We start from the raw sequence: 23711 nt of genomic DNA, 5'->3' as shown, positions 1-23711 counted from the left end.
GACCTATTATCCAGAATGCTTGGGACCTGGACTTTTCTGAATAAGGGGTCTTTCTGTAATTCGGATCTTCATACCTTAAGTCTGCTAAAAAAAAAAAAATAAAACCAATAGGATTGTTTTCCAACCAATAAGAATGTATTATTTATTGGTGGGGCTCAATGTACTGTTTTTTACTGCAGAGAAAAAGAAAATATGTTTTAACATTGTTTAATGAACATGGAGGGGCACATTTACCTAGGGTCGAATATCGAGGGTTAATTGGACCGTCGAAGTAAAATACTTCGAATATCGAAGTTGAAGGATTTTGCACTATTCCTACGATCGAACGATCGAAGGAATAATCATTCGATCGAACGATTAAATCCTTCGAATCGAACGATTCGAAGGATTTTAATCCATCGATCGAAGGATATTCCTTCGATTAGGAAATTGTTAGGAAGCCCCATAGGCTAACATTGGCCTCGGTAGGTTTTAGGTGGCGAACTAGGGGGTCGAAGAAATTTTTAAAGAGACAGTACTTCGACTATCGAATGGTCGAATAGTCGAACTATTTTTAGTTTGAATCGTTTGATTCGAAGGTCGTAGTCGAAGGTCAAAGTAGCCATATTCGACCATTCGGAATTCTATTTTTCCTCTATTCCTTCACTCGAACTAAGTAAATGGGCCCCGGAGTCTATGGGCGATAACCTTCCCATAATTTTGAGCTTTCTGGATAACGGGTTTTTAGATAACGAATCCTATACCTGTATTGCATTATAGAGAATTAACCCTTTAAGGGAGCTGCACTGAGTATAGTTACAGCGATATCGTTTTGATCTTTGTATTCATATGGTTCATTCTGTTACTGCTTACTCAGCTGGACATAGCAAGGTCTATTTTACCCTGACGTATGATAAGGAGTGTCATTCTTTAGAAGTGAAACATCACTACATCTGATCTGAACATAGGAAGCATTTCTCTTATACCTTTAACTCAGAGCAGTTGTGCAGTGAGAACTTTCACACGCTCGGACTACGCACACATTTACTGCCCATGCTTACACTTACTGTCACCTTTATCTTGAAATTGTTCCTCCTGTTTTCACTGTTACCTTTAAATAATTCTGGAACTCTAACTTCATGTCTCTAAACCCTGCCTATCCAGATGGGAAGTGACCCTTTTGTGGTACAATTGTCTGTTACAGAATTAAACGCAAACTGTTTTTGAAACTCAAAGCTGCTTAATCGGAAAAAGCAAGAACAATTCTAAGCAGGAGACATGCCTCTCGAGGTAAGTGCTGGTATGGAGGGGGGGAACAAAAGTCCCACAAACACCTTATCCGTAGTGCTGCATGTTCCACCCTGTAGAAAGCAGTCAGCTGAGGGAAAGTTAATACAAGTTTAAAGGCAGGGGCACACGAACCCCTCGACAAATTGCTTCTTCTTCGGGCAACTAATCTCCCCGAACTGCCTCCCTGCCGGCTAGAATGAAATCGCCGGCGGGATGGCACTCGGAGCGTTTCGTTTTGCAAAGTTGCCTCATAAGGAAACTTTGTGCGGCATTGGAAAACGAAGCTCTCCGAGTGCCATCCAGCCGGCGATTTCGATTTTAACTGGCGGGGAGGCAGTTCGGGGAGATTAGTCGCCCGAAGAAAAAGCGATTTGTCAATGGGCGACTAATCTCCCCCAGTAGCTTTGTGTGCCCCTGCCCTTAACAGAATCCCGTTTAACTTATGTTAATTGAGTATGAGTGTAGCACACACACACACCGGTCCCTTCACTTCGCTCTTTCTTTTCCAACAGGGTGTAGAGCCTAAAGAGGGAGACTTGATAGAATTTTTTCGCCCTGTTTATCAGCACTGGGGTATTTATGTTGGGAGAGGTTGTGTTGTTCATTTAACAGGTAGGTTGTATTTCTCTGTACTATGACATTATTTATTACATTATTATATACTGTACTATGACATTATTATCTCTGTACTATGACATTATTAACCCTTTAACCCTTTGCCTGCCAAGCACGTACGGCGTACGTGCTGGCAGGCAAATGCTCAGGCTGCCAAGAACGTACATTGTACGTTCTTTAGCAGCTGAGCGCTCTCTCTGCTTCGGCGGCTTTTGCCGCCTCCGCAGAGAGTGGGGAGAGAAGACAGCCCCCTAGGCAACGAGGCTGGGGGGCTGTCAAGTCGGATCTGCGACTCGATTGTCGCAGATCCGACTTCAAAGTAGCAGACGCATCGCATGGAGCGTCTGCTACTACACTCACCTTCTTCCTGCCTGCAGAGCCGCCCACGCACTTCCTGCTGCGCAGCAACTCTGCAGACACGCTGCCAGGACTCCTCCAAAGAAGACAGCGATTCTCCTGCTCCAAAAACGGTAAGTGCACGTTTTTTTACACACTTACCTGCACCTACACATACTTACAGTACATTTATGCATTTTAGTAAAGATTGGAATTTTTTTAAATTTTTTTTTTTTAATTTTAGCACACTTGGTCCCTTTTGTACAGTTATTTACACTTATTTACACTTATTTACATGTATTTGCACACTCAGATAACTTTTATTAGTGCACAAATATGTATACACAAACAGGTGTTTTTTTTTTTTTTACGAATTCATTATACTGTTATCTTTTGTTTTTTTTGCCTAAAAACGTGTTATTTTGGCAGCGTGACTATTGGATAATCGATTTCGGCCACTAATTACGCTGTCAGAACAATTATTTTGTTATTTCATTGATTTACGCTATTTTTGTGGTTTTATTGCAATTTTATCCCTGCATTATTGTTCCCTATGTATCTTTAGTATCGTTTTGCTGTTTGGTGCTTTGGTATAGAAAGATAGATTTTACTTAGTTTGATCCGCCAAAATATGTGCTTTCCAAAAATATATGGGTTTCTGGGGGTCTTTTTACAGTTTGGGGGTCTTACGGCACATAACGTACAGTTAGGGTTCTCTTTTCTGCAGCTTAGTTGGCTAGCGTGAAAATTCATAGTTACGTTTTTCATTTGGGGTCCATACACAACACATACTTTGGTAAATCTATACATATTGGGCATCAAACTATTTATTAGACCTCTGACGTCCATATTTAGAGAGATTTTTCTTTGTACGTAAAACATTGTGTCCGATAAATGCGGCAAACTGCAACATTTTTAGGCGATTTTCAGAAATGTTGTAAAAACCTATATGTTTAGAAAAGCTTTGCAGTTTGGTAGTTTCGTGTAGAAAGACGTCGTTATCTTTGTTGGAATCGGCAGAATGTGTACTTTCCAAAAATGTATGGTTTTGGGGGGTCATTGCTGTTAGGAGGGTCTTGAGGCAAATAATATGAAGTCAAGGGTCTATGTTCACAGAAGGCGAATGGGCAGCGGAGAAAACTCATATTCACTATTTTTATTTGGGGTCCGCACATGCCAGCTGCCTTGGTATATCTATGCATATTGGGCATCAAACTGTTCAGTAGACCCTTGGCATCAATATTTATGGTGTTTTACAATTGTATGTAAGAAATTGGGTGAGATAAATGCGGCCAATTGCAATATTTTTAGGCGATTTTCAGAAATGTAAAAACAGTTGCTTTTATCGCCAAATTTAGGAAAGGCTTGCGACTTGGTACTTTGGAGTACAAAGACATGCATACCCAATTTGGATTCGCAGGAATGTGTACTTTCCAAAAATATATGGTTTTATGGGGTGAACGCACTTTTTTCTACCTTTGCCCCCCCCAAAACAATGTAAATGTGTTGATTTTGCAGTACCTGAAATGACAGACCATATGGGGGTCTTTGTTTTGGGGCCCCTATACGCCACGTGCTTGGGTACACCTATACATATTGGGCATCAAACTGTTCAGAGGACCCCAGGCTTTCATATTTGGGGTGATTTGTCTTGATACCTAAAAGTATGTGGGTAATACAATGCTGCAGGTTCGAAATTTTGAAGTCATTTTTGGAAATGTCCCCAAAATCACCAAATTTAGGAATGGTTTGCGGCTTGGTACTTTGGAGTACAAAGACATGCATACCCAATTTAGATCCGTGGGAATGTGTACTTTCCGAAAATATATGGTTTTCTGGGGTGAACTTACTTTTTTCTACATTTTCCCCCCTCAAAACAATGTAAATGTGTTGATTTTGCAGTACCTGAAATGACAGACCATATGGGGGTCTTCGTTTTGGGGCCCCTATACGCCACGTGCTTGGGTACACCTATACATATTGGGCATCAAACTGTTCAGAGGACCCCAGGCTTTCATATTTGGGGTGATTTGTCTTGATACCTAAAAGTATGTGGGTAATACGATGCTGCAGGGTCGAAATTTTGAAGTCATTTTTGGAAATGTCCCCAAAATCACCAAATTTAGGAATGGTTTGCGGCTTGGTACTTTGGCGTAGAAAGACATGCATACCCAATTTGGATTCGTTGGAATGTGTACTTTCCGAAAATATATGGTTTTCTGGGGTGAACTTACTGTTTTCTACTTTTGCCCCCCCCAAATCGATGTAAATGTGTTGATTTTGCAGTACCTGAAATGACAGACTATATGGGGGTCTTCATTTTAGGGCCCCTATATGCCACATGCTTGGGTACACCTATACATATTGGGCATCAAACTGTTCAGAGGACCCTAGGCTTTCATATTTGGGGTGATTTGTCTTGATACCTAAAAGTATGTGTGTAATACGATGCTGCAGGGTAGATATTTTGAGGTGATTTTTGGAAATGTCACCTAAATCACCAAATTTAGGAATGATTTGCGGCTTGGTACTTTGGCGTAGAAAGACATGCATACCCAATTTGGATTCGTTGGAATGTGTACTTTCCGAAAATATATGGTTTTCTGGGGTGAACTTACTGTTTTCTACTTTTGCCCCCCCCAAATCGATGTAAATGTGTTGATTTTGCAGTACCTGAAATGACAGACTATATGGGGGTCTTCATTTTAGGGCCCCTATATGCCACATGCTTGGGTGCACCTATACATATTGGGCATCAAACTGTTCAGAGGACCCTAGGCTTTCATATTTGGGGTGATTTGTCTTGATACCTAAAAGTATGTGTGTAATAAGATGCTGCAGGGTAGATATTTTGAGGTGATTTTTGGAAATGTCACCTAAATCACCAAATTTAGGAATGATTTGCGGCTTGGTACTTTGGCGTAGAAAGACATGCATACCCAATTTGGATTCGTTGGAATGTGTACTTTCCGAAAATATATGGTTTTCTGGGGTGAACTTACTGTTTTCTACTTTTGCCCCCCCCAAATCGATGTAAATGTGTTGATTTTGCAGTACCTGAAATGACAGACTATATGGGGGTCTTCCTTTTGGGGCCCCTGTATGCCACGTGCTTGGGTACACCTATACATATCGGGCATCAAACTGTTCAGAGGACCCTAGGCTTTCATATTTGGGGTGATTTGTCTTGATACCTAAAAGTATGTGGGTAATACGATGCTGCAGGGTAGATATTTTGAGGTGATTTTTGGAAATGTCACCTAAAGCACCAAATTTAGGAATGGTTTGCGGCTTGGTACTTTGGCGTAGAAAGACATGCATACCCAATTTGGATTCGTTGGAATGTGTACTTTCCGAAAATATATGGTTTTCTGGGGTGAACTTACTGTTTTCTACTTTTGCCCCCCCCCTAACGATGTAAATGTGTTGATTTTGCAGTACCTGAAATGACAGACTATATGGGGGTCTTCCTTTTGGGGCCCCTGTATGCCACGTGCTTGGGTACACCTATACATATTGGGCATCAAACTGTTCAGAGGACCCTAGGCTTTCATATTTGGGGTGATTTCTCTTGATACCTAAAAGTATGTGGGTAATACGATGCTGCAGGGTAGATATTTTGAGGTGATTTTTGGAAATGTCACCAAAATCACCAAATTTAGGAATGATTTGCGGCTTGGTACTTTGGCGTAGAAAGACATGCATACCCAATTTGAATTCGTGGGAATGTGTACTTTCCGAAAATATATGGTTTTCTGGGGTGAACTTACTGTTTTCTACTTTTGCCCCCCCAAAACAATGTAAATGTGTTGATTTTGCAGTACCTGAAATGTCAGACTATATGGGGGTCTTCCTTTCAGGGCCCCTATATGCCACATGCTTGGGTACACCTATACATATTGGGCATCAAACTGTTCAGAGGACCCCAGGCTTTCATATTTGGGGTGATTTGTCTTGATACCTAAAAGTATGTGGGTAATACGATGCTGCAGGGTCGAAATTTTGAAGTCATTTTTGGAAATGTCCCCAAAATCACCAAATTTAGGAATGGTTTGCGGCTTGGTACTTTGGAGTACAAAGACATGCATACCCAATTTAGATCCGTGGGAATGTGTACTTTCCGAAAATATATGGTTTTCTGGGGTGAACTTACTTTTTTCTACATTTGCCCCCCTCAAAACAATGTAAATGTGTTGATTTTGCAGTACCTGAAATGACAGACCATATGGGGGTCTTCGTTTTGGGGCCCCTATACGCCACGTGCTTGGGTACACCTATACATATTGGGCATCAAACTGTTCAGAGGACCCCAGGCTTTCATATTTGGGGTGATTTGTCTTGATACCTAAAAGTATGTGGGTAATACGATGCTGCAGGGTCGAAATTTTGAAGTCATTTTTGGAAATGTCCCCAAAATCACCAAATTTAGGAATGATTTGCGGCTTGGTACTTTGGCGTAGAAAGACATGCATACCCAATTTAGATTCAGGGGAATGTGTACTTTCCGAAAATATATGGTTTTCTGGGGTGAACGTACTGTTTTCTACCTTTGCCGCCCCCCAAAACGATGTAAATGTGTTGATTTTGCAGTATCTGAAATTACAGAACAAACGGGGGGTCTTCCTTTTGGGGCCTCCTATGCCACGTGCTTGGGTACATCTATTCATATTGGGCATCAAACTGTTCAGTGGACCCAGGATTTTATATTTGGGGTGTTTTACATTGATACCTAATGATGTGTGGGAGATATGTTGCTGTAGAGTGGAAGCTTTGAGGTCATTTTTCAAAAAATTCACCAATTTCTATAAAACACTATAACTTTAGGAAACAATTGCAACTTGGTGGTTTGGAGTACAAAGATATTTCTACCCATTTTTGATTCACCAGAATCTGTTCTTTCTAGTAATGGGTAGTTTTCTTGGGTAAACCTACTGTTAGTGGAATGTTTGGCCTTGAAATCAAAAGTATGCCGTTTGGGGAGTGTTGCTTTGGAAATTTGGTTGTGTACTGCTTGTAGATTTTGAGCTATACAAGTGAGAAATCTCCATAAAACTATATATATTTGGTATTGTCGCGTTCAGGAGACATAGACCTTTCTAAATCAGCTGTGTTCTCGTACGTAAAATGAATGATGTTTCTGATATATGTGATTGTTCTTCGTGCAACATGATTTTTTTCATTTTATTTGACACTTAGAATCCAATATTTTTTTAGAGAAGTAGAATTACACCAAAATTCTTGCATATTGTGAAAGTTCAGGTTGTCCTGAAAAAAACAATATATTGTTTTCCTGGGTTAACTAAAAGACCACCCCAGGAAAGGCCCTTAAAGTGAAAGAGTGCAAAATATCTAAAAACTGCTTGGCAGTAGATGTTCGCATCTAGGACAAAACGGCTGGCAGGGAAAGGGTTAAGTGCCAGCAGAATTTCACATTTTGGTTACGCGAAATGCCAGCCGTTTTTGAAACATTTTGTGCTCTCTCACTTTAGGGGCATTTTCTGAGGGGAAACCTATAGTTTACCTAGGAAAACTATACATTGTTTTTTTCGGTAGAAACTGAGCTTTCTAAATCTGCCTGAGTTTTCATGTATTGCCACCTGTGCAAAAAAATTTATAGTGCTAAATACCAAAAAAAAATGAAAAATTACCATTTTTCATTGTATATCAATTTATAACAGAAAAATATTTCATTTTACGTATAAAAATCCAACTGATTTGGAAAGCCTTATGTCTCTCGAACGTGCCAATACCAGATATGTATAGTTTTAGAGAGATTTAGGATTTCTGTACAGCAACAACTCCCGGCAGTATATTACCGAATTTTGAAAGCACTAAGGCAGAAAACGGCATGCTTTAGATTCCAAGGCAAAAAATCCTGAAACCGTAGGTTTACCCCAGAAAACCATACATTTTTGAAAAGTACACATTCTGCCGATTACAAAATGGGTAACTATGTCCCTCTACTCACAACTACCAAACATAAAAGCTTGTCTGAACATAGCGGTTTTTCAAAAAAAAATTCAAAATTCTGAAAAATCATTTCAAAGGTTTTATTTTGCTGCTCCACATATCCCAAACTATATTAGGTACCAAGAAAAAGCACCTGAAATATGATTGCCAGGGGTCCACTGAACAGTTTGATACCCATTATGCATAGGTTTACCAAAGTATCTGGCATTTAGAGACACCAATATGAAGTTAGCACGTCCAAATTGTTCAGGACTTTACTTCAGCTACTAAGAAATTAACACATTGACTGCATTTTTTTGGGGTAAAAACACAGAAATATATGTTTACACCCCAAACCCATATATTTTTGGAAAGTACACATTCTACTGAATCTAAAATGGGTACCCATGCCTTTCTGCTCCAAACTACTGAGTCGCAAGGCTTTCCCAAAGTTGTCAGTTTTGGTGAAATATCTGAAAATTGCCTCAAACCTTCAACTTCCCAGCACCATATCACCCATGTATCGTTACGCACCAAGAAAAAGCACCCTAAATAGGATTGCCAGGGTTCCTCCAAACAGTTTGTTGGCCATTGTTCATAGGTTTACAAAAGTATCTGGCATTTAGAGGCCCCAAAATGAAGTTAGCGCATACAAATAGTCCTGTGGGTAACTTCATCTAATGAGAAATCAACACATTGACTGCATTTTTGTGGGGTAAAAACACAGAAATATATGTTTACCCCCCAAAACCCATATATTTTTGGAAAGTACACATTCTACCGAATCTAAAATGGGTACCCATGCCTTTCTGCTCCAAACTACTGAGTCGCAAGGCTTTCCCACAATTGTCGGTTTTGGGGAAATATCTGAAAATTGCCTCAAAGCTTCAACTTTCCAGCATCGTATTGTCCATGTATCATTACCAGCATAAAGCATCCTAAATATAAACATAGGGGTCTACTGAACACTTTGATGCCCAATGTGCATAGATATACCAAACTATGTGGCGCACAGAGACCCCCAAATGACAATATGTATAGACATTTTCACGGCTGACGCGCTGGCTGCTGCAATATAACCATCCGGTGTATTATGCGACATTAGACCACCTAACAGTACAGTGACCCCAGAAAATCATATATTTTCAGAAAGTACACATTCTGACGAATCCAATATGGGTAAATAAGTGTTTCTACTGCAAACTGCCAAACTGCAAAGCAATGCTGAACATAAAGGTTTTTATCAAATTTCTGAAAATCGTCACAAAGCTTGAATTTTACCCCATTATATGCCCCACATTTCGTAACTTATCAGCATAAAACATCCTAAATATGAACGCCAGGGGTCTACTAAACACTTTGATGCCCAATATGCATAGATATACCAAACTATGTGGCGCACAATGACCCCCAAATGACAATAGTGTATATACATTTTCACGGCTGACTCGCTGGCTGTTGCAATATAAGCACCTGGTGTGTGTATTATGCAACATTAGACCCCCCTAACAGTACAGAGACCCCAGAAAACCATATATTTTCAGAAAGTACACATTCTGACGAATCCAATATGGGTAAATAAGTGTTTCTACTGCAAACTGCCAAACTGCAAAGCAATGCTGAACATAACGGTTTTTATCAAATTTCTGAAAATCGTCACAAAGCTTGAAATTTACCCCATTATATACCCCACATTTCATAACTTATCAGCATAAAACATCCTAAATATGAACACCTGGTGTCTACTGAACACTTTGATGCTCAATATGCATAGATATACCAAACTATGTGGCGCACAGAGACCGCCAAATGGATATATAGTAAATAAAATTTACAAGTCAAAACAAAATAAGGCAGTAAAGAGTGAAATGCAAAAAAATCCAATAAAACCACAAAAAATTTTTTTTTTTTCCAGACTAGTGTGTATCGGCCGTCAGAATCACAGTTTGAATATTTTAGCTGGGCCAAACAGGTTATACGGCTAGAAACAAGTGAACACAATATATGCAGAGCTGAAAATGCAATAAAATGGCTAAAAATTCAATAAAATGGCTAAAAATGCACCAAAATACCCAAAATTGCAATATAATCACCGAAATAACATACAAAAGGTATTGCACGGTACGGTTAGCGAATACGCTATTCGTAATGGCAATAAAACATTTTTTTCAGCCAAAAAAAGAGACGATGCGATAAGAAAAAAAAAAAAAAGCCACAATGCCATGTATGTGCGTGTGCGTGTTTACAAATGGTAAATTACATGTTATGTGCGCGTGTGTGCGTGTGCACGTGTGTGTAAGTGCAGTGAGTGTAAGTGACCCCCCGAATCCTCAAAAATGTATGTGTAAGTGTGTGTAAGTGTGAATCTAAGTGTGTATTACTGTAATAAGCGTGTGTTGGTGTGTTTGTGTGTGTAATTGTTGCACTAACCTGTATAAGTCGCTGGAGACTGTTGCAGGCGATCTGGAAGAGCCCGAGGAAGAGATCTGCGACGTGGTTCCTGTCCCTGTGCGGGCTGAGCTGATTGCGGCAGTGTAGCCTGCAGCAGGAGGACACGTAAGTAACACGTGCCTGCTGCTGCTTTTGGGCCCCTGGGCGATCGCGCCCCAGGGGCCACTCGATCCCCTGCTCTGCTCGTTGCCTAGGGGCAGGGGATCGAAGCGAAACGGAGCGAGCGGCTCTAACAGCCGCTCCTCCGCTCCAGAACCCGGAAGTGCTGCAGAACGTAGAATCTACGTTCTGTGGCATTTCAAGTTACTTTTCCACAGAACATAGATTCTACGTTCTGTGGCACTTAAAGGGTTAATATGAACATAGGAGTACAATTATTATCATCGTGTATAGATTTGTTATGTAATGTGATGATAAGGCAGTGGTTAATTTTTTTTAAAGGTGTTGTTCTGCTTTAAATGAACTTTTACTATGTAGAGAATGATCGTTTAAGACAATTTGCAATTGGTCTGTATTTTTTTGTATATGCTTTTTGAGTTAATTAGCTTTTTATTCAGCACTCTCTAGTTTGCTATTGCAGCAATCTGCTGGCTAGGGTCCATGCACTGCAACCATGCACTGATCTGAATAAGAGATGAATGAGGGCCTGAAAAGAAAGAGGAGTAATAAAAAGTAGCAATAACAATACATGAGAAGCCTTACAGAGCATTTGTTTTTAGATGGGGTCAGTGAAAAAAGATGAAAAAAGTCAAATAATAAAAAAAAACTATAGAATAAATAATGAAGACCAATTCAAAAGTTGCTTAGAATAGGACATAAGTTAACTTAAAGGTGAACCATTTTGCTAAGGCTGAAAGCAGTGATAAGAACGATGATAATGGAAACTCCTTGCTCTTTCCCATTAAAGTCTACTGAGGGACAGGGATTGGTTCCGCTTGGGCCAACCTTAATGGGATCTCATGGTGATAAGGGCAAGAACAAATCATACAGGGGAAAATTCCCAGCATTACTGTTGCAAAATGGGATATAGGTGCCTAACATAAACTATCAATGCCTAGTAAAATCACTCTGAATACAAAGTAATGTTAGACATCTTTTACCATCACATGAATACAATTTATGTAAAAAATAGATTTCAATGAAACAGGCTCTGTGAAGCAAGAATGTACTAGGTAGCTAGACAACAAATAAATGCAGTACTCAAAGTCATTCTAGGGCTGCTAAATGTTGTCTTTACATTTTCTAGGTTGTTCTAAGCCTGCTAAACTGTTTTGATATAACTTAACTGTTTTGATTTATGATTAATATAAGAGTGATTACATGTGACATTGAGATGGATTGATTCACTATACCCCAGAATATGATTTATGTATAACACCACCACCAATGAATGTGAAAGCTATTTGCATTAGCCATTTATATAACAGATACGTTGTGTTATCCTGATTGGTTTTTAATGTGGGAGGGTTTATCAAGAGTGTATAAATATGTTTAAAGGGATCCTGTCATCAGAAAACATGTTTTTTTCAAAACACATCAGTTAATAGTGCTACTCCAGCAGACTTCTGCACTGAAATCCATTTCTCAAAAGAGCAAACAGATTTTTTTATATTCAATTTTGAAATCTGACATGGGGCTAGACATTTTGTCAATTTCCCAGCTGCCCCCAGTCATGTGACTTATGCCTGCACTTTAGGAGAGAAATGCTTTCTGGCAGGCTGCTGTTTTTCCTTCTCAATGTAACCGAATGTGTCTCAGTGAGACATGGGTTTTACTATTGAGTGCTGTTCTTAGATCTACCAGGCAGCTGTTATCTTGTGTTAGGGAGCTGCTATCTGGTTACCAGGGCCGGAACTAGGAGTAGGCAGAGAAGGCACGTGCCTAGGACGCAAAGCTGGAGGGGCGCCAGGCACGCACATTCTCTGCCTCTGCTATCCCCCTAGTCCGGTCCCTGTTCTGGCCGGCGTATGCGCAAAAAAACGGAAGTTCGCATGCGCACTCGTATTTTCCGCACATGCGCACTCGGGTATTGGGTGCTTTACCGGGCCAGGCTGCCTGGGGCGCCTGCCCGGGTTGGCCCGGCACTGCTGGTTACCTTCCCATTGTTCTTTTGTTTGGCTGCTGGGGGTAAAAACGGAGGGGGGTGATATCACTCTTACTTGCAGTACAGCAGTGAAGAGTGATTGAAGTTTATCAGAGCATAAGTCACATGACTTGGGGCAGCTGGGAAATTGACAATATGTCTAGCCCCATGTCAGATTTCTAAATTGAATATAAAAAAATCTGTTTGCTCTTTTGAGAAATGGATTTCAGTGCAGAATTCTGCTGGAGCAGCACTATTAACTGATTCATTTTGAAAAAAAATCTTGTTCCCATGACAGTATCCCTTTAAATAAACTTGCTCCTGAGATGCCTATGATGGGTAAGCATGAAACTAGTTAAGGCATTTTTGTGGGGTCTAATGTATTTTAATATGTCCCAATAAATTCATTTTTTTATTTATTGATCTTGTTTGTCTATTCTAAGGCTACTGACATTTTGCTAAAACTACCAGGGATGCAACATGCCTGAGACCAGGCTGTCACATTGCCTCAGGGCCAAATACAAGAGTCCTCTGCACTCAACCCATTATCAATATATTTAAGACATTGAGACATTTTGTGCATACTGCTACTGAAATATGCCTTACCCTTTAAACAAAACAGGGATTGTTTGTCCATATATTGCAATATATTCAAGCTGGCCAGCTACGTCAAAGTCATCTCATATTTGGCCAGTCCTATGCTCAATTTTCATCTAAATTCATTAAGAATTCTATTGCTTCATTATACATTTTACAAAGAGACTAAGTTTTACCTGCAACTTACTTGTAGGGATGTCGCGGACTGTTCGCCCGCAAACTAATTCACGCGAACATCGACTGTTCGCGTCCGCCGAATGTTCGCGAACGTTGCGCGACGTTCGCCAATTTGGGTTCGCCTTAGCTGGCGCTTATTTTTGACCTCTCACCCCAGACCAGCAGATACATGGCAGCCAATCAGGAAGCTCTCCCTCCTGGACCACCCCCACACCCCCTGGACCACTCCCCTTCCATATATAAACTGAAGCCCTGCAGCGTTTTTTCATTCTGCCTGTGTGTGCTTGGAAGAGCTAGTGTAGGGAGAGAGCTGTTAGTGATTTGAGGGACAGTTGATAGTAACTTTGCTGGCTAGTAATCTACTTGATACTGCTCTGTATTGTAGGGACAGAACTCTGCAGGGATTTGAGGGACATTTTAGGTTAGGTAGCTTTGCTGACTAGTAATCTACCTTCTACTGCAGTGCTCTGTATGTAGCTGCTGTGGGCAGCTGTCCTGCTGCTGATCTCTTATCTGCTGACTGCTGCCTGTAACCCAATAGTCCTTGTAAGGACTGCTTTTATTTTCTTTTTTGTTTTTTTTACTTTGCTACTGTAAGAGCCCAGTGCTATTAGTCTAGCTGTGTTGGGGAGTGGGACTGGTGTGCTGCTCCTCCTAGTAGTTCACCACCACCAGCACCAACCAGAGTCAAAATTGTTACAAAGTATCTTATTTGCACCTGTTAGCTGTTCTGAGTTCTCTGCCAAAAGCTAATTAAGTTAGAAACTGTTTTTTTTCTGGCTGTTCAGTTCAGAGAAAAGAGGGACTGGTGTGCTGCTCCTCCTAGTAGTTCACCACTACCAGCACCAACCAGAGTCAAAATTGTTACAAAGTATCTTATTTGCACCTGTTAGCTGTTCTGAGCTCTCTGCCAAAAGCCAATTAAGTTAGAAACTGTTTTTTTTCTGGCTGTTCAGTGCAGAGAAAAGAGGGACTTTCGAGTACAAAAGAGGGACAGGGGGTTGAGTGGTCAAAAGAGGGACAGTTGGGAGGTATGCAAATGCCACCTAGCTGTGTGAGCTTTTTCACATTCTGTCTAAATAACAATAATAATTCCGTGTCCGTAAACATCACCTGAGTGATGTTTTTACAGCAGCAATAATATATTCCGTATCCACTACTGTATACGTTGCCCTTGCAGGCATTGTTTACCCAGTCTTTAACCAAGTGCCACCTAGCTGTGTGAGCTTTTTCACATTCCGTGTCCAGAAACATCACCTGAGTGACGTAGTGTGATTTCTGCCCTTTACAGCACAAAACGCAGCGCTGTGTCAACAATGTATTTTTCAGATACATTTTTGCCCTTGATCCCCCTCTGGCATGCCACTGTCCAGGTCGTTGCACCCTTTAAACAACTTTAAAATCATTTTTCTGGCCAGAAATGTCTTTTCTAGCTTTTAAAATTCGCCTTCCCATTGAAGTCTATGGGGTTCGCGACGTTCGCGAACCGTTCGCATTTTTGACGCAAGTTCGCGAATATGTTCGCGAACATTTTTTCCGCCGTTTGCTACATCCCTACTTACTTGCTGCTTTCAAAGTAAAACTCCCAAACTTGGCAGCCCTTTTATTAGACACCAGTGGGATCACCTGACTATAGCTGGGAAGGGTGGGAGCTACAACATGGAGCTGGTCACTGCTCCTGTATAACTATAACAAACAAGGGAAAGTTGTGCTCACCACTAATTTTTAAAACCATTAGGCGGGGGTGCAATGAGGCTGTGACCACAAAATACATATAGACAAATACAAGAGTCCTCTGCACTCAACCCATTATCAATATATTTAAGACATAGACATTTTGTGCATACTGCTACTAAAAAATACCTTACCCTTTAAAGGTGTCTAATAAAAGGGCAGCCAAGTTTGGGAGTTTTACTTTGAAAGCAGCTAGTAAGCAAACAATCCCTGTTTTGTTTAAAGGGTAAGGCATTTTTTAGTAGCAGTTTAGTAGAGTTCACTCAGGATATTAACCAGACAGCTTTATTTGAGGTATACATTAATACAGAGTGATATAATACAGAGTATTAAATAATAGCTCATATGTCCTGAAAGCTCGTGAGGACGTGGAGAGAACAATTAGCAATACATCAAATGACCATTTTAACCACTTCTTCTTCCATGGGGCTGATCCAGTGGTATCCAATCATCATGCTTGTTTTAGCATAACTGTGTCACTATTTCCATCTTAGGGACAGACTCACAGTCTCGGTACAATCGCCAAATAAGGTTCATCTACTGTGTCAGCACAGAGTTCAGAATGGTATCGGTGCTGTGGTTTCTGAAACTATATGTGTCTTTCTTAACCTTGCACTATAAATACTTGTGACTCGGGACAACAGATGTATTCCTTGTTCTGTGTAAACATTCTACAACCCTAATATCAGAATGGCCTTTAACCTTGAGCTTTTTCTACAACACAGCAATTCTAGTGTCGTGTTCTATAATCTTTGTTCTTTGATAATAACCACTTATGGCTTAAATCTAAAACCCTGATATCTACAGGACCAAGTTAGACAGGCACACCAGGCGCATCCCCACCACAGTGCCTGAACTAGGGGAGCACATGTAGAAGAGGTACGTCCCCTGTGCCCCCCAACTTTGTACCCTAGGTATGTGCCAATCCATAGTTCCAAACCTGAGCCCAGATTACATATGTCCAAATACAGTATATATTTATATATTATGGGAGTTATTTTACATGAAATTGCCACTGTGTTTCTCCTGCCATTTGTTCAAGGGTATCATACATGCAGGATTGGACTGGGGGTCCCCCAGGGCCCCCCTCCAGCCCCCCAGTTGAGCTGGCACAACGTGTGTATGCACATGCATCAGCGAGCACAGTGTTAAGAAGCCTTGGTATCGCGCGGATGTGTTTGCGGAACTGGGCCGGCAGAACCCACAGGAGCCAGGGGCCCAGTCCGACCCTACATACATGTAGTATGTTGGAATCTGTGTAGAAAATATCCTTAATTATCCTCAATAAACAAACAAATCACCCTGCTGATACCTGCTGCCATATTTTTGCAGAGTCCGTTAGCTTTAACTGACAGGTTAAGAAGGGACAGTCAGGTTGGCAAAACAGTCAGGTTTAAGAACTTCAAGTGACAACTAATTACAAAAGCAGAACTATCAGCGAATTATGATCAACATGACCTATAGGTGAAAAGAGAATTTTTAGTGTCAATATCACTTTAAATTGATAGATATAAAGAATTATTGTTGCTACTGCTTAAATAATGTGACCTTCCATCTTTAGATCAGGAAGGCGTCTCTTCCCTTTCTTCAGCACTTGGTGGCACAGCTGTAGTGAAAATGGAACATCTGGATGCGGTTGCCGCTGGTTGCACTTATAAAGTCAATAACAAATATGATCAGAAACTAACGCCATTGCCACGAGCAAAGGTGGTGCGGGCAGCACTGGACCAAGTGGGCGAGACAAAGATATATAGTATCTTCAGTGCCAACTGTGAGCATTTTGTGACGGAATTAAGATATGGAGAATCATTCTGTGAACAGGTAAATTATAGTTTACAAGGCCTTTATGATATCTTATTTACACAAATAGGATTATTAAGGACTGTACAACTCTAAAGGTCCATCTTTATAACATTAATGATCCAGGCCTTCAAAGTTGTGCACAGGAATCACCATCTAGGATTTTGGTTGGAGTGTCAGTGGCACTGCACATGCTCAGTGTGCTCTGGGCAGCTGTTAAGAAGCTAAACTTAAAGGCTGTCCCTAATCATCAAGCAGAAAAGAAAGTTTGTCTGGGTATCATTTGGAGGGGTTGAACTTGATGGACTTTGTCTTTTTTCATCCACATTTAATGCTACAGGGCTGCTTATTCAATTCTGTTTCTATGCTGCCATGTAATGAATCTGAATTAATACTAATGAGCCTTGTATTGAGACTTTTATATTCTATATGCACAGTATAGTGTGAGACATTTCCTAAGGTCAGATAACTGACAATAGAAAGAGCGCAAGAAATAGGAAGATGGGTAGATACTGACGGCATCTACATTGGCATAGATCTTGATTGCTAATGGGCTGTGGTTGTCTTGGGCTGGTATAATATAATGTGCATTTCTACCCAACTTCTTTGTTAAGCTTTAGTTCTCATTTAAGTAAAGCTTTTGTTCCATAAATAGCTCTGTGTTCACATTCTTGGGTTTGTTTCTGTTTTATTTGGGTTTAGGTAGAGGGCCAAGGGAGTGAGTCTCTACAGTCAAAGCCCACAGCAAAATGTCCTCTAGTCGTGGCACAGCTTATTAGTGCAGTCCAGTTCATGATGTCTATTACAAGTAATGCTTCATTTCTTGCAGGTTGATAATGCCAAGACAGCTGCTACAGTTGGAGGAGGGATAGCTCTAGCCGTGGGTGTATTTGCAGCATTTTCTACAATGAGGAATAAGCAGAAGCAGTAAAGTGCAATCATCTCACCTTGGAGAACTGTTCCTAAAGAAATCAAATTCTGCCTTAATACTGTTATTGTCACTTCTTGTGGAGTTGTTCTCAAACTTGGCATAATAAAGTTACCCTGATGCCAACCTTGCACCCTTTATATTTTCCTTACCAGCAACATTTATTATAATTATTGGGTTATTACCGCTCCAGTTGAGCCCATATCAGTGCCATGTAAGGACACTGGAGTTACAAACTGTTTTTATATATATATATTTTTTTTTTTGCAATGTATAAAAAGTCCATAAGGCTTGGCACACTGGAAAAGCAAGGAAAAATAGGATTTAATGATACAAAATTATTACTGCCAGCTCACCACTACAGAAAAAAATGCATCTTGAAAATAAAGATATACAGACTCAAGCTTAGGGGTCTGTTTACTAGTGCGGTAAATTTGACTTTAAGTTTCCGCATGTTATCGCTGAGACTATTTTTCCCCAAGAATATCCGCAGCGACTATGTTTACTAAACAGCGATGCGTTCAGAAGTCATTGCGATCACTTGTGGTAACTACGTTAACTAACCCGCTTACGTTAGCGGTAATTTTAGCGAGTTGTGAATTTTTCTGGCGACAAATTACGTTTTTGCGAATATTTATGCTATAAAATAGTCTTGTTTTATGACCTTCCCCATAGGCTTACATTGATTCTCGGTAGGTTTTAGGTGGCCGCCTTAGTCTGCAGGACGCAGTTGAACATAAAAGACAAGCCAGAGTTACCTGTATTTATAGACCATTTTCATATATAATTCCCTCTTTCCTTCTCTCCTGTTCCATGTATGTGTATGAATATATGTTGAGTATGTAGTAGTTAGATGCTTAGTCTGTGGTTGCCACTTTTGGCAAAAACCAAACAAGAGGGTGGGCCTGATGGTATTAGTGTGGTGGGCAAATGATATCAGTGGGCTAAGCACTGAAAATAAAGATAGAATGATGATCTATGGGGTCAGGGTGGAGATATGTGTGGGCAAGTTTCTGACACATATGGGGTGGGCCTGTGATATCAGAGGCAAGTGGCATTAGATTTCTGTTTGGGTTTCACAGTGTAAAACCAAACAGCCCCCAGAAAAACCAAACCGTTCCTTTCAAAACTTGACATATGGCAACCCTAGGGTATACACTACATTTTTGTAAATACCATTAATTAATAAATATTATATTTATGTTGCTTTGGATGGTATTGAGATATTTGTGTATTTAGACAAATAAAGACACAGAAAGGTAGGCTCCTAAATGCAATGTGGAAATGATACTGCCATACGTGTCAATAATGGAGAGATAAAATAATCAGCAGTACTTGCCTGGAAAGGGCAGAAAAGTAAAAACTCTTACGCAAATAACAATTCTTATCAACCTTTCTGATAAATCAATGGGAATATTAACTTTTACAATATGCATAATGGGGAATGTTGGTGTGGGAGGTGCCTCATTGATTACCTTTATCATATGTAACAGCTGTTGTGTACTGCACCTATGTAACATTGGAACATTCTGAATGTTCTATTTAATGTATGGCTAAAACCTGTCACTTCTCACATCCAGTGTTTCTGAATATGGAGATTGTGTATTAAAAGTCTGGAGCAGTCAAAAAGTGTTTAGTTCTGCCAAGTTATAACAGGACTACCTGTGGCTGGTGAGCTCCCGCCACTTGCAGTACCCATAGGTTCTAACTAACTAACACCTCAATCTTATTTTCCCTAACTGTCGCACAGTCGCCTGTGGTCTTCCCCTGCACACTAATGCCTTATGGGAGCCACAGGCTGTCCTAGTTGCCTCTTACCTTTAAGGCAAGTAATTAGGTCTCACTAACCCTTAGCTAGCACCTACTAAGGAACAGCCTTGCCACTTGAGCAGGGCTCTTATACCAAAAGAATAAACCTTTGCCCACTCCATTATATTGGTCCTGTGGGCCTGCAACATCTCCAATCTGGAATATCTATGTAAATCAATATTTATATATATATATATATATATATATATATATATATATATATATATATATATATATATATATATATATATATATATATATATATATATATATATATATATATATATATATATAGTCCACGAAAAAGCCAGCACTCACGATAAATAGTATAAATTGCCTGGGTGCAGTATCAAAATTATTTCGATAGACAACCAACAGAAGAGATCCGCACTCACAGGTCTTAGATGAAAAATAAAAAAAGTTTTATTGCAAAGATGTAAGCCTAACGTTTCGGCCTCCTCCGAGGCCTTTCTCAAAGTGACAAATTGTTTGTGAGAATGCCCTAAATACAAGAGTTGGCGGGAAACCAGACATATAGGATATGACGTATTGACAACATCACCCAAAACCCAACTGTTAATTAAGTAATGTTACAAACATACAGAAAAATGTATAAAAATTGCATAGCACATATATGATTTCTGTTAATAATCTCTAAGCTTAACCAATGTAGTTCCTGCTAAAATCACAGTCTTCTGTAACCATGTTTCAATATACTGTATCACTTTGTTGACACTATCACAGTGTTAAACAATGTTGCAAAGACATATCAGTTGAGCGTAGTTGACAAGCCTGCCCTGGAAATCTATCCTCCGTGTATATAAATTAGTACTACCAAATGCAAACTAAATAAAGGACTACTACCCACCAATGTGTAACTTCAAATCCCTGCAGATGTTAATTAGATAACTACATCAAAACCGTACAAAAATATAAGGGGTCACCAAACCCCCTTATGCACCCCACTATAATGTGTCTGTTATACCCTCTTCAAATTTACACCCCATGTGGCTGCAACTATCTCTTATGGCCATTACTCTAAACGGACAAACACTGACACCTTCCTGCTCGTATGGGTGTCTGAAGCTGCACAGCTGATGTGTGTATGTATAAATTAAATGTGTATCGTGTTAGTGTAACAAACCCCTTTAACAGTGCAACAAAATCATATCTTACATCATTGTATCACCCTAATTACAGTGCCAAGAAAATCTTTAATTACTCATCTATGACATTCGACATCATAAAACTAAGTGGATTTAAGTGATAAGTGCTAACTTGATGATTTTTACCACTAGGGGCATATGAACTCTTTCATCCACCCACAACACAATTCACTCTCTTACACGCTTGATGGCGGCTGCTGTGAGTGCTTTCATGGACTGCTATTATTAATTTTGGTTAGCACCTGGCAAATTGTCACTTGATTGGTGAGTGCTGATAAATTCTACATTTTTATATATATCTATATATATCTATATATCTATATATCTATATATCTATATATCTATATATCTATATATATATATATATATATATATATCTATATATCTATATATCTATATAGATATATATATATATATATATATATATATATATATATATATATATATATATATATATATAAATTATTTTATATATTGTATAATAGTCACTTCCTTACAAACTTGCAATTCTTGTTGTTGTATCTAGACCCCAAAACGTCATTTAATAAAGAGCACTTCACAGTTCGCCAGAGTGAAATTCTTACACTCTATTCTTTTCAGTTGGATTTTTTGAGAGAACATTTGTCAGTAGGTGAAAATAAGAGAGTTCACTCTAATGCGCCTTTAAAAATCCCCTAGAAATTTTACAGGGAGTTGCAGAATTTGACTTTGGCAAACTGTGGCAAGCTTTACTGCCCCTTTATGAGAAATATTGCTGAGAGAAAGCAGGATACACTACGAGTGCAACTTTAGGTGACTGGTCAGTGACCGTCACTCTGTTAGTTGAACCTCCTTTGATCTGCCAATTCACCATCTGCCAGGCAGCAGACAGACACCTGTAATGGGGTGGGGAGTGGGGCATCGATATGTTGCTGTGCACACCAGGCCCCTATGAAGTTTTTTTTGTGGGGATGCCCAGTGCCATGCTGTTTACCTGCATTCCCCCGTCTATTATTTCATAAATACCTTAGGTTAGTCTAAATAGAATTTATTACCAACTACTGCAGAATTCATCATTTCTTTTCTGCTGTTCCCACAAGAGGGAGCTAGCGCTTCAGAATTTTCATTTAGATCACTCTCCTTTCTGTATAGATCTTACATCAGGGGTGTACCTATAGGGCAGTGCTGTCCAACTTCTGTGGTATCGAGGGCTGGAATTTTTCTGGTCCATGTGGTGGAGGACCGACAATGGAAGCCAGTGTTGACCACTCCCTTTTTTTAAACCTCACCCACATTAACACAAGAACTTTTAAGACCATGTTCACATTAATGATGACAGCACCCCAATACCCCAATGGTTGGTGCTCACTGCAGGGATATCACTCATATGAAAATAATTTAAGTCATGTTAAAACGTACCTTTAAATGCATATGTCTCCCCTGTGGATAACACTGCCCCCAGCACACGATCAATCACCTTAGGGGCCACAAAAAGCAATTTCCAAATGCAACAAACCCCCAGAACAAAACCCTACCAGGCAGTGGCGTAACTAAATATTACTGGGCCCCACAGCAAATTATTTTTCAGGCCCCCAAAATGTTTTGGGGTTGACTTGTTTCTCCAATATTTATTGAAATTTTATTTGAATTAGGGCCCATGGGGCCCCTATACCTCCTGGGCCCCCCTGCAGCCGCAGGGTCTGCTTCCTCTATAGTTACGCCCCTGCTACCAGGCTCACTTCTCACAGGTAGCATAGGGCAGGCAAGTATGGCACACATAGGGCAGGCAAAGTATGGCACACAAAGGTATCATAAGGCAAGTATAGTATGGCACACACAATGAGCATAGGACAGGCAGAGTATGGCAAACATAGTGAGCATAAGGAAGGCAGAGTATGGCACACATAGGGAGCATAGGACAAGCAGAGTATGGCACACACAGTGAACATAGAGAAGGCAGAGTATGACACACACAGTGAACATAGGGAAGACAGAGTATGGTACACACATGAAGCATAGGACAAGCAGAGTATAGCACACACAAAGAGCATAAGGCAGGCTGAGTATGGCCCACATAGGCAGAGTAGGTAGGCAAAGTATGGCACACACAGGGAGCATAGGGAAGGCAGAGTATGGCACACACAGGGAGAATAGGGCAGACAGAGTATGGCACACACAGTGAGCATAGGGCACACAGGGAGCATAGGGCAGACAGAGTATGGCACACACAGGGATCATATGGCAGGCAGAGTATGGCACACACAGGGAGCATATGGCAGACATAGTATGGCACACACAGTGAGCATAGGGCACACAGGGAGCATAGGGCAGGCAGAGTATGGCACACACAGGGAGCATAGGAAAGACAGAGTATGGCACGCACAGGGAGCATAGGGCAGGCAGAGAATGGCACACACAGGGAGCATATGATTGGCAGAGTATGGCACACACAATGGGAGCATGGAGCAGGCAGAGTATGGCACACACAGGAAGCATAGGGAAGCATACATTTCACTCTGGAAACCACAAAAAAAATCTGTGCTGTTTTAATATTTTTTTCTAAAGCAACACTGCATTTTTTGTGGTTCTCCAGAGTGAAATTTATGCTGACTTCTGAAATTAGATGGCTCTGGTGGTGCCATTACTCTGTGGAGAGGAACCCTTTATTGAAGCAAACTGTGAGAGGATATCACCAAAAGTGTAAGCATAGGGCAGGTAGCGTATGGAACACACAGAACAGGCAGAATACAGCGGGAGACAGGACCAGTCTAAGATGTACAGTTCATACTGCGCTACATACAGTGACACAATGTTGTTG

General features: G+C 40.3%; 1 protein-coding gene across 1 annotated transcript; it reads left to right on the top strand.

Annotated features, from left to right (window-relative positions):
• The first annotated feature begins 719 nt into the window (after positions 1-719).
• plaat3.L (phospholipase A and acyltransferase 3 L homeolog) lies at positions 720-18065 on the top strand. The gene is made up of 4 exons (XM_018257155.2): positions 720-1269; positions 1782-1881; positions 16773-17032; positions 17841-18065. Exons 1-4 carry the CDS (start codon positions 1258-1260, stop codon positions 17940-17942), a joined length of 474 nt encoding a protein of 157 aa, XP_018112644.1. The 5' UTR covers positions 720-1257; the 3' UTR covers positions 17943-18065.
• The last annotated feature ends 5646 nt before the right edge of the window (positions 18066-23711 follow it).

This window comes from Xenopus laevis, chromosome 4L (assembly GCF_017654675.1).
Source record: "Xenopus laevis strain J_2021 chromosome 4L, Xenopus_laevis_v10.1, whole genome shotgun sequence".
Taxonomy (NCBI): domain Eukaryota; kingdom Metazoa; phylum Chordata; class Amphibia; order Anura; family Pipidae; genus Xenopus; species Xenopus laevis.
The sequence above is the reverse complement of the archived record's forward strand: the minus strand, read 5'-3'. Positions and strand labels throughout refer to the sequence as shown.